The sequence below is a fragment of the Copadichromis virginalis genome, linkage group LG11 (assembly GCF_057382275.1).
Source record: "Copadichromis virginalis isolate Kocher_CV1m ecotype Utaka linkage group LG11, C_Virginalis_male_GT1.1, whole genome shotgun sequence".
Lineage (NCBI taxonomy): Eukaryota > Metazoa > Chordata > Actinopteri > Cichliformes > Cichlidae > Copadichromis > Copadichromis virginalis.
This window is the reverse complement of record NC_140628.1, coordinates 39,061,012-39,073,247: the sequence shown is the minus strand read 5'-3', so window position 1 is coordinate 39,073,247 and position 12,236 is coordinate 39,061,012. Positions and strand designations below refer to the sequence as shown.

Below are 12,236 nucleotides of genomic sequence, written 5' to 3'. Positions count from 1 at the left end.
GGTTTCAGACAGCAGAGACTTTTTTTCTTCAGATCATCTTTTACAGCAGGACTGTGCTCGCTGTGTTCTTTCCAATAAATAAAGTTAATTATTGGTTTTATCCAAAAGTGATCAGAATAAAGTTTATTTACAAAGCACTTTTGCTAAAAGCATCTGGGAATCTGGGTCTTTTCCAGGATGTCAGTAGACGCCACGACTGCCAGCGTGTAAAACTGCACTCCACCTTATCTTTTGGAAGAAAGGTGTTCATCCACCCACTCTCAGAGACTTGGAGAATCGGTGTTAAGGCGGTCCATATGTGACATTAACAAACTTTGTTAGTTTTTCCTTTAATTTGTCACCTCTAACAGGATTCAGTCGAGTTCACGGACCACGTTTAAAACTGGAAATAAGACCCACCCTCCATGTTCTCTTATCTGTAGCTAAACAATCTGAAGATGTTCACCTGAGCACAGGTAACCGAAAGTATTTTGTCAAATAGTTTTGATCATTTAATGTGTCATCTTTGTAAAAACAGCTGAGAAATCTCATGAGTGGAATCTCACAAACACGTCACAGTGGAAACGCATAAAAGTTATGTTTGGCTGGTCCAATCAGCATCTTGTCTCACGTGTAGCATTCACAGTCATTTGGCCAATTTATGCACACAAACAACGTCGCTGACGTCACTGCAACTTCCACACTTTGCAAAACGTCCAGGGGCGGACCGGACGCTTTGGCGGGCTGGATCTGGACCCCGAGCCGCTTGTTTGTCTCTCCTGTCCCAACAGAAACACCGCCAGAGATCTGCTTTTACTCTAAACGTAAGAATGACTTATTCAGGCCCTCGGAGACACACCCGGCTGGTGTGGTCCAGTTCCCTGTGACGGACCTGTGACGCGTCTCCACTGATTAACAATTATAAGAATTTGAGAACAAACCTGAACAGGCTGTTCCAGAAAGCTCATCTTACGCTGCTGTTAGTTGTCAGTTTGGACTGGTCACGTCCCTCTGTGTGTGTGTGTGTGTGCGCGCGCGTGTGGGTGGGGCTGATAAGAGCTCAGCGCTGACAAACAAAGAGGTTACACAAAGTTTAGAGGGTCTGAAAGCAGCGGAGGCTCACACGTCCGTGTGTGTGTTCAGTGGGTGTGTATTCGCGCGTGTATCACTGTGTGTGTGGTGAGTGGGAGGACTTTGTGTGACTCTCAGCAGGAAACGTGTAAATCCTCCGGCACTCTCCGCTCGGTGCTCCTCGGTTTCGGTAGTTTTTCAGTTATTAGTTGTTCTTGTTGTTTTTTACTCGTTTTTTGGGACCGAACTTCTGAGATGGAGACTCAGGTAAGATAATCGAACTCCCCGGCTGGTCGATCAGAGCGATCGGCTGAGACGGGCTCGGCGGGCGGAGCGCAGGATTGCTGGGTGTGATCGGGCGCCCAGAGCTGCGCGATGAAGCTGCTGGAGAGAGAAATGATCAAGTTTATGAGGATGTGTGAGACAGAGATGAAGGAAACGGGTCGAATCAAACGGGAACACTGATTTACTTCCAGGTGCGAGAGGTGCAGATTCTCTCCTCTGTCCGGTGTTTGCGTCTCCGTAGAGTTTATTTCTCTGAAAGTAATACAGTAAAAGTAATATTTATGAGAATAGCCCAGGTTAGAACTATAATACCTTAAAGGCTAATTAATGTTCCATCAGTGTGACTGATTATTTTCTATAAATAAGCTTAAAGGCGCTTTAATGAAAGCAGCGCAGTGAAACGTGAAATAATGAGGCCGGCGACCTGAAAATGAAAGCAGCTGCTGCATGCAGATAAAGGACAGCAGTTACTGGAAGCCGAAGCTCTGAAATTCTAGTCAAACTTTTCTTTCCTGGCTCAATTTGAATAAAATAAATGTGGGTTGATGGTATCAGCAAACCTTCCCCATTTGGTTTAGTTTTAAACAGACTGTACATAAAAGATGGCATTGGGCTTTTGGCTCTTCCTGTTGAGTACGTGATGTTTGCCTTTGGGGTTCTGGGGACAGACCTGACCATAGAGCGCTGAGTTATCAGCTAAATGTAGCGAGCTTGGTTCAGCAGCTGCTTTCATAAACTGTACAGGTGCAAAACATGAGCACAGGTACGTGCTGACTGGCTGCTGAAATTTCATTCATCAGAATGGAGCTCAGACTTCAGTCTGTTGTTACACCTAACCACACAGCAGCCATGTTGTTGGTCAGATAACCACATTAGAGATGCTCCAAAACACGGCCCACAGGTCCAGTGAAGCCGAACAGACGGCTGTGTGGACTCCTGTCAGCCAAAGAAGCCACGCCCCTAACTTAGAGCCTCAACAAGTCAATTCACCCAATAAATAAGTTCTTATTTCTTTTTATTCACACAATTAAGAGTGGGGCTTTCCCACACTGCGTTGGCGTTATTCGTTTTCAAGCTGATATCATTTGTACAGTTAGTTTTATGTCTACTGTTTTTCTGCACACAGTATACAGCAGTTCCTGCAAAATAAAATGGATGGAAGGAAATCCATTACAAGCTGTAAATCCGCCTGAATGAAGCTGTAGTTGGTGCATTTGGCCTCTGGGAGGCAGTGTTGCATTCAGCTTCTACTTTGGACCAAACGCTGATGCAGATTTGAGCTCAGGTTAAACTGACTGAGAATGCAAAAATACAGGTGGAGCCGACAGCAGACCCTTTAAGTGCTCGTCTGCTTCAGCTACACCCACCATGCACAAGCAGCTCACATGAACTGGGTGAAGGAGGCTGGACAATCGCATGAAGTGGGTTTTCAGAGGATCTCTGGACTGAGCTGAAGCAGTTTGGACCCTCTGAGTAAAAACACATAAAAGCTGGTTGACACGTTCTGAGTCCCGGCTCGTGTTCAGTCATCTTTTCTCTTTAATTCGCCTGTTAAAGCAGGAGAAATAGTTTTTCTGGTTTGGGATCAGGCAGACTTCTGCAGCCGCCGCCCTCTTTCACAACAGCAGCTGAGCCCTCAGAGGGCCGCTCGGTCTGATCTCATTCAGCTGTTTAACACTTTCTGCTTCGGCCGAGGCAAAGCAAAGCCAAACAGCTCAAACCCAGCCCCGCACACTGCAGGAACTTCATTATGTTTCATTAGAATTTAAAGATTACTGCCCTTATTTTTGTGATCCTGCCCAATCTTAATCAGTTTCGAGCTCGGAGGAAACTTCTGATGTTAATATTTTTGTGTAGCGAACAAATAAAATCCAGGATGATTTGACCCAGTGTGAAACTTAATATTGTTACTGAAGAGCGTAAATCAAAAGATTTGGTGCAGAAATCGAAGCTTGTGTCAGTTTATGGGTTTATTTTTGTCCACTAAAGAGTAACGACTGATCTCTCACTCAGGAGTAAATGATTAATGCTTCATAACAACTGCAATATGAACATTGGACATTTCAAATCAAATCGAGCACCTTATCAGTCCAGATTGTGATTGGCTGACAGATCCTCGTCCTGTTAGTGACGGGGTGAGGCGCATATGAGTAACAGCAGAGATCCAGTGTTGACACAATGAGTCTGTACAGAGAGGGTGGAATAAAACCCCGGTGCTTGTGAGGAAACACGCTGTGGCTGGGTCGTCCTGTTTCTTTAAACGTGTGCAGAGACCTCGCTGCCTCTGTTCTTTAGCACTGCTGGATTTATCACACGAAACATCATCCCGCTCAGATTGGAGACGCTGATCTGTGATGCTAGAAATTCTTCAGATTCCAGCTTTGTGTGTCATTTAGCTGCACCCTGTAGTTACCCAGGAAAAGAGATATCTTTCTAATCTCCTGCATGTTTTAGTCCATTTGACAGTACTAGTGTACTTGTAGCTGTAATTTACACACGTTCCTTAAATGCATCAGATGCTGCAGTCACAGAGGGTGAGTATCAGGACAGATTCTGGCTGTTAAGCCTCAGTTTTAGGGTTAAAGTCAGAGTTTGGGTCAGTGTGGGGGTTGTGGGCGTAAGAAGTCAGTGGAGGTCGTCACAAAGAGCCCTTCCCCGCACACTGAGTGGAGCAGGCACTGCTAACAGATGCAAACTTAAAACCTAAAGCAGGAAAACCCCTGAGTGCCCAGAAACATACCTGCCATGTTTGATGTGCGCTGGATAAAGGCTTGGTGAAACAGAATGTGTCATGGAGGGAACAGGAAACCAGTTTATTTAACAGACCAGCGACCCAAAGTCCCAATCAACACGTTTAAGGAAACGTCACAGTTATATATGCACAGACAACTGAGGGATGAGATCCAGGTGAAGAGGAAGGACAGGTGAAGGGCGTCAGAGTGGAGCGGTAGAGCAATTGTTCTTTATCTGTTTTATATCTGTAAGCTGTCGCTAACATCGGGGATGAAGCCCACCTGTAAAATTACAGCAGGATGAACTGTGTGTGGAAATGTTCGTATCTGCTGCTGACTTTCTTCTTTGGCTCTCGGAGGAGGCGGACGCACTTTTTCTCCTCTCCCTCATCTTCCCTGCTTATGTCCTTGTCTAGTCTCGTGTTTTTTGTATTCCTTTTCCCTGGAACACTCTCTCACAGTCTGTTTCTAAAACATAAAGAGGAATTATGGATTTGATCAACTGGTCCCTAAATGCAACTGACACCCCTTCCTCAACGAGAAGTTTGGGCTCGGGTGAGCCTGAGTGCTGAAGATATCGACCTATTCTGAACCATGGTAACAGGGTTCTGGCTGATCGGAGCTGGCTTGGCCCTGACTTATCGAAGAATTAAGAAAGTGGAACCAGCTGTTCAAACCCCCACAAGGCTGCCCGCTGGGATTGAAGCGATGGGAGAGGCGTGAGTTTCTCAAAATGGGCTCATTGAGTCAGCACGGATAAGATCTTGGAGAAGCTACGGCTGCTGTGAACACTCAGAATAAGATCTCTGACTGCAGACTGGATACATCTCGGAAGGGCTCGCTCGGAATAACATCTCTGGGCACAAATTGGATGACATCTCAGGGAGGCACACTGCCGTGAGTTCTCAGAATCGGCTCCTTGAGCACAAGAAATGACAACATCACAGAACGCAAGTATGGTGAAGCTCGCGGCTCTCCAACGGGAGATTGAGAGACCGGTGTTGGACTGTAGAACTGCTTTGAAATTCATATGAGCTGTTCGCACTAAAGTAAAAAATACCATCACTTCATGCGGATACCCCTTTGGCACCAGCTGCAAGGCCGGAGCCGAACAACAACTCCCTGATGACGACTGTGTTGAGTCTGTTCCTTCCCATTCCATGCAAGGCCACCTGGGTTGGCTGGAAGACTGTTTACTTAGCCTGGCAGGACGAAGGACACTGTCTCAGCTGAACTCTGGACACGCACACACATACATATACTGATAAGCACTCACTGACGCATCACCCTCCCTACCCCGGATCCAACGCCACCTCCAACACTTACCTCCCCTCTGATGTGGACATCGGGTCAGCTGGAGGCGCAGTCGAAGATTGCAGCGGTCCCAGATCAGATGTACACACTGGAACTCTTCCCCATGTTGCTGTCTGTGTTTATTGTGCTGTGGTGTGTTGATATCTGTGCATTCCTGTATTATCCTTCTGTGTTACACATTTCAATGTTTTTTCCTGCTACCTGGCCTGACCTGTCTCCCCAATGTGATGTTTCTGTATTATATGTACGGTCGGCAAGGTCTGTCATCTCGGTTGTGGGCAAAAGACCTGCAACTGACAAATAAAGGCTATCTCATCAATAAGTAAAGTTCAAATCATCAGGATCACAAACACTGGACCAACACAGAGCAGACAGACATGAGAGGCTTCTTTATTATTACAAAGATGGTTTCATGCAGTTTGGTTGTTGTTACATTCAATAAAGTGTAAAAGTGTTCATGTTTGACATGAGATGGTCAAACACACGTTTATCATCGGTATTCGTCTTCACTCAATTTTCTCTCAGGAACAGATTTCAAGATGTTGTCTTGATATCCTGACATTTTTCACGATGATTAAAATCAGCGATCAGCAGCTCTCACTGATTTTTACGTTTGGGAACAAAGTTTCCAGGAATATGAAACAATGTGACTCTGGTTCAGACGTAATCTTTGCCTTTTTATTAAGAAAGAAAGAACGGTTAATTAAAAATTGTTGGTCAAGAGCTTTTGTCAGTCTCTCACTGATTATTGATTCCTGATGATTAATAACAGTATTGCTAACAGCAGCTGTTTTGCTCCTGTTTCAGTACTCAGAGCTGGAGTTGGCCCTCAACACGTTGGTCACCGAGTTTCACAAAGCTGCAGACAACGGACCGACCATGAACACCACCCAGTTCCAGTCCATGATCTCCAGTCAGATGCCGGCAATTGCCAAGGTACTGATGACATCACAGCTCGTCTTCCAATCACAAATCATTTAACTCGGTCTCCAAACAAAGGCTGTTTAACCAAGTAAGCAGACTGCAGGAGAACATGCGTCTGTTCCTCGTTAATTAAGCGTGGGGGCTGGAATAATATGCGTCCTCGGTGACGTCTGACGTGTTCGGGAATGCTCACTGCAGATCAGAGACGTTATGACGGAGACAGTCCTCAGAAAGTCCTGAAGGGAAATCTGCACAGATGGTAGAAGTTGAAGTGTTTTTGTTGTGCTTTGGGTTTAAAACCTTATTTGGAACAAAGTCAGCAAAACTCTGATTTTTCTGTCACTTATTTATCCATCCCAGTCCACGCTGAGGGCTTCAACTGAGAAACAGACTTTGTTTTTATACTCCCAATCAAATCATTCCTAAAATAAAAAATCCTTCATGTCTACAACCGAACTAGATTTCACACTGATCCTCCAACATGCTTTTATTAGAAATCACCAGCGTTGGTCAAGTTACTTGTAAAAAGTAATCAGTTACTAATTACTTCCCCCCCAAAAGTAATCCCATTACTTTACTGATTAGTTATTTTCAAAAGTAATTTCTTAGTTACTTTTTAAAAACATGATTCACAACCTGAAGAGGTGATAAAGCGATAGATCTTTCAGCCCAATTCTACTTTTTCTCTGCACTCGATATGTGATCCATTGTTGATCTGCACACAGCTGTTGTCACGAACGTCGCACTCGCTTACGTCACTGTCATGAGACATTCTCGCAAAAAAAAAAAAAAAAAAAATCACGGTTTTAGTAACGCAGTAACGCAGCGTTCCGACGGGAAAGTAACGGTAATCTAATTACCGTTTTTGCAATAGTAATCCATTACTTTACTCGTTACTTGAAAAAAGCAATCGAATTACAGTAACGTGTTACTGCCCATCTCTGGAAATGACAAAGCAACTGATTCCTTTAGCTTAAAGTTTGATGATATTTCTGAAAGTTGTCGTAAAGAATTCTGCTTTTTGTTGCATCACCTGGAAACCAACTGTAAATGCAGTCATCTGCACAGCAGAGGGCGCCGCAGAGGTGATTTAATTATGGGCTTCTCTTCAGCGAACTGCCATCAGTCAGCAGAACGTCCCACGTTAGGTAACAATCAGACTAATCGAGTCTTTGTGCACTGACAGCTCAACGTTGTTTTTAAAGTCTTAAAACAAGCTTAAAACACACTTTGCATAAAAAGAAAGGAAAAAGTGATTAGAGTCAGTATTATGTTAAAAATATTGAATTAACATTACAGCTGGGATAGGCTCCAGCCCCCCCACAACCCTGAAAAGGATAATGGGAAGAGGATGGATGGATGGATGCTTAAGCATACAAGAGAAGCAAAAAAATATGAAATAAAACTCTTTCATGCTAACAGTAATGAAGCAGGTCACATCCTCCTCTCTGTTATTCTGGACCAGAGTTGTTGGAGTGCTTTGTGCCTGAGATCACGCTCCCCTGAGTTTCCACTAAGTGTTTCCAGCAGTGCTGACTGACTTGCTGTTTCCTGCCTGCAGACGGTGGAGAATGAAGAAGGCCTGGGTAAGGTCCTGGAGCAGATGGGTGTGCAGAGCGGCCAGAACATCTCCTTCGACAACTTCTGGAAGCTGATCAACAACCAGGCCCTTCAGCTGTTCGGCACCATGCACAAAGAGAAAGGCACCAAGTGCACCTGCCTGCTGCAGTGAGCTCTGAAGCCAAAACGCCACCACACCTGAGCCCAGAAACACCACACCTGCCGGGTTTCTCTGTGCAGACCACAGGGGGGCGCTGCAGGGTAACAGTGGGACATGAAGACACAAAAGAAGAAGAGTTTTATTGGTGATATTCAAACTTTGTTTGCATTAAAGACGAGTTATAACCTGCAGTCTGTTTCAAACCCACCGAATATACGGAGGACCAAAGGTGACTTGTTGAAAAACAAACAGGCCAAATGAATAAACACATTTGTAAATGACAACATGTGTTTAGAAATAAATATAATTTAAACTTTCATAAATGAAAACGATTTACAGAGCTAAGACGTTCTTGACCAAATACATCGCAAAATATATGTAACACTGAAAAGTAACAAATGAGTAATAATATGTCCACAAAATACTCAAATAGTAAATTTATTTATCAATAATAATACTAAAATAACACAACATGAAATAGGGAAAATGGATAAAAGGAGAATTATAGTCACTTCTTGTATGGAAGTTGAAGTCTGACTCAAACTGATCTCGAATCATAAAATACTGAAATAATATTTTCAAGGTTCTCTAAAGTTAATACATGAATTTAAAATGATGAACACAGACCATGAAAAGTATTTAAAAGGAATTAAATTGTGTATTTTCTCGTTTGTATTTCAAAGTGTTTTATATGAGTCGTTTTTATCAGCTGTATTACTTTATTTTCATGAAGTCAGCTTTGGTCCTCCGTAGGTGAAGTCGAGCAGAGGGAAAGGTCACCGACATGACTGCACTCTAACAAAAACATGGAACAAGGATGTTTTTAGCTAATCAATGTCTTTTTTAATGTAATCCTGGAGTTAACACAATCTTATAAATTACTTCTCATTTAGACTTAATCTCTTAGCTGAAACTGTGATGTTTTGTTTTTAACATCATTTATATTCACTCTGAATATTACTAACATGTTTTTATTGACTGTAAACCATCTGATCATCTCAATGTTAATAAACCTGTGACTGCTTTTAGTATAACATCCTACTGCGGTGTGCCGACTAAATTTTTATAAGAATAATTATTTGTGAGAAAATCAACGTTGGTGTGTATCGGCTCACTGAGTGGACAGGAAGGATGGGCCTACATCCTCAGTGGTGGAGGGGTTGGAGTTTGCTGAGCCCTCACACTTTTATAGGTGGACACGTCCTCTGTGGACACAGCGAGCCGAGGATGACTTATTGCAAAAAATTGGCTAAATGAACAAAAATGGTGAAAGATGCTTTTATTCATTTATATACATATTTATTTGTAGTCCACATGCATTGACCAATCACGTCTTTGGTTGCATGTAGTTACAGTCCTGTTCTTCTTTTTGTTCACATGTAAACAAAACTGTAAACACACTGATACCCACTGCTATGGCGGCCAAGTCACAAATAGGCTGTAAAAAAAGGATGGACGTTGGCGCATCTGAACGTGAAGCTTTGAATCTGCATTCTTTCTACAGGCCAGCAGGGGGCAGCTGGTCTGGTTGGAAGAAATCTGACTGTATAGAAGTGCAGTCTCTAATTTCAGGTCTTACTGAATGCAACAAACAAACAATCTGTACATTTCCACACAGTATATTAGAGTCTGTAAACAAGCCACAGTTACCAGGATGCACACTACATAGTCTTTATTCTTGTAGTGCAATGTGAAGGTTTGGCCAGCAGATGGCGCCATGCAATCAGTAACTAATTACTGATTACTTCCCCCCAAAAGTAATCCTGTTACTTTACTGATACTTATTTTCAAAAGTAATTAGTTTTTTAGTTACAACCTGAAGAGGTGATAAAGCGATAGATCTTTCAGCCCAATTCTACTTTTTCTGCATAATCCATCATACAAAATGTAATCAAATGGTTTTTAAAACTAGTTTTATTTATTTATTACTCATCTAACTTTATGCATCAAGCAAACATTAAATTATATACAACATTCTCTGACTGGAAGAAATTTGTTTAACATTTAAACCTATTTTCTGCACATAAAATAAAATATTTTTTTGTGTTTACACTCAGTCTTTCAAATAGACTCAGCGGTCCTGTTGATCTATTTTCACCTGTTTAGCAGGAGTGGGGCAGGCGGAGGTTTGCCCTGGTGCAGGTGTGTTGCAGCAGTCATGTCAGTTGAAGAATCCGCGAGTTTCTCTGAGTTTCCCATTACTGTAGCATTCCAGCCGGACTTTATTCAGACGATGCACTCAATGATCATTACGGATGGACCATGGTGGGGTATTCCAACCCATTTATTCACAAATTGCCATAGACACATCGTAAGAGCTGTAATCATAACATAAAACAAATAAACATTCACTTGATATAACCACGTTTCTGTTATGCTAATCAATTCACAGAAAAGGCACAGGAGGTGCTAGCATCAGCCTGCTAGATCGCTCATAAACTTATTAACAATCAAGTAATACATTTACAAATTGTCCGAAATGTAAACAACAAGTACAACACACAAACATACCTGTTCGCCTTCCAGCTAGATGCTAATTTTAAGATGGATGGAAAACGATAACCTTCTCATTAATCCTTTCTGCGGCAAGCAGTTGCGGTACGATCTTCCTTCCCGGAAGTTGCCCGTTCCGAATTTCAAAATAAGAGTCTAATCTATATTATAAGGTATAATTCGTTCAGGGATTTAACTGTTTGAAAAATATCAAATAAACAAATAATCTGGGTCATTTACACTCCCACCAAATCATTAGTGTTCAAAAACATAACTCCATAAACATAGGAAGAAAGAACACAATGATTTCATAATACAAATAATGACCAAACAACAGAAGCATAGTATGCAAGGAATGGACTAGTCACCTTCCAACAATAAGACTAGTTTTTGAACTGGCCGTTCGAGCACTGACCGCTTAGTAAGACGTTCAACATTTTTGCCAAGTTTCCTGTCACCTAGACAGAGCTTCACTCTCCTAACCAGTCCATCTCTGTCCATTGTAGTCTCTACGACTCTTCCCAACCTCCATTCATTTCTGGGCAAGTCTTCATCCTTCATTATGACTATATCCCCGATCTGCAGGTTTCTCTTTGGGGTGTGCCAGCGTTGTCTAAAGGCAATGTTGGCTAAGTACTCTTTTTGCCAACGGCTCCAGAACTGCTCGGCCAAATATTGTACGTGGCGCCATCTCTTTCTCGCATACATATCTTCCCTTATGAACTTGCTGGGGGGAGGAAGGGCCATGGTAGACTTCAGGGTAAGTAAGTGGTTTGGTGTCAGAGGCTCAAGACTGTTGGGATCATGTAGGTTTTCAATAGTGAGAGGACGACTATTAACTATCGTCATTGCTTCATAGAAGAATGCTCGGAGGGAAGCATCAGGTAGGTTTCCAGGTGAGAGTCCAAGGGTCGCGTTGAGAACACTCCTGACTGTTCTAATTTGACGCTCCCACACTCCACCAACATGACTTGATCCAGGAGCATTTAGGATGAAGTCACACTGCTTCTTAGAAAGGAAGTTCGTCAGTTTATCACCATCTAATTCCGTGAGGGCTTCCTGCAGTTCATTCTTGGCTCCTAGGAAGTTACTGCCTTGGTCAGATTTGATCTGGCGTACGGCTCCACGTATAGCAATGAAGCAGCGCAGTCCAATTATGAATGAGTCTGTAGATAGATCCTCCAGCATTTCAATATGGATGGCTCTGGAGGAGAAGCAGGTGAAAAGGAGACCATATCGTTTTCGCACACTACGTCCTTGCTTGCTATAGAAGGGTCCAAAGCAATCCATTCCACAGTAGGTAAAGGGTGGAGATGGATTTACTCGCTCTGGAGGGAGATCGGCCATTTTCTGTTCTTCTGTCCGTCTCCGAAGCTTCCGACAAACTACACATCGGCGAAGATAGGATGCAACCGTCCTGCCAATTCCTGGTATCCAGTAACCTCTTGTCCTAATTGCACTGAGAGTCATCCCCTTGCCTTGATGTTTGACTTCTTCATGACAGTATGCTATGATCATCCTTGTAACATGATGTTCCTTTGGAATGATGGTAGGGTGTTTAACTGAGAGAGGAAGGTTTGAATCACGGAGTCGACCTCCCACCTTAATCACACCATTGTTGTCCAAGAAGGGGTTGAGGTGATGTAGCTTGTTATGAGGTGGCAGCTGACAACCTTTCTTCAGTAGCCGCACTTCCTCCGAATATGTTTGTCTCTGCA

At 43.0% G+C, this 12,236-nt stretch overlaps 1 protein-coding gene across 1 annotated transcript; it reads left to right on the top strand.

Moving 5' to 3' along the window:
- Positions 1-1,131: 1,131 nt before the first annotated feature.
- s100v1 (S100 calcium binding protein V1) lies at positions 1,132-9,066 on the top strand. The gene is made up of 3 exons (XM_085472432.1): positions 1,132-1,317; positions 6,189-6,317; positions 7,867-9,066. Exons 1-3 carry the CDS (start codon positions 1,306-1,308, stop codon positions 8,035-8,037), a joined length of 312 nt encoding a protein of 103 aa, XP_085328558.1. The 5' UTR covers positions 1,132-1,305; the 3' UTR covers positions 8,038-9,066.
- The last annotated feature ends 3,170 nt before the right edge of the window (positions 9,067-12,236 follow it).

Bases quoted from the DNA above. Each gene is read 5' to 3' on its own strand.
- s100v1 (XM_085472432.1), top strand. The intron at 6,318-7,866 runs GTACTGATGACA...TCCTGCCTGCAG, and splicing joins AGATGCCGGCAATTGCCAAG to ACGGTGGAGAATGAAGAAGG.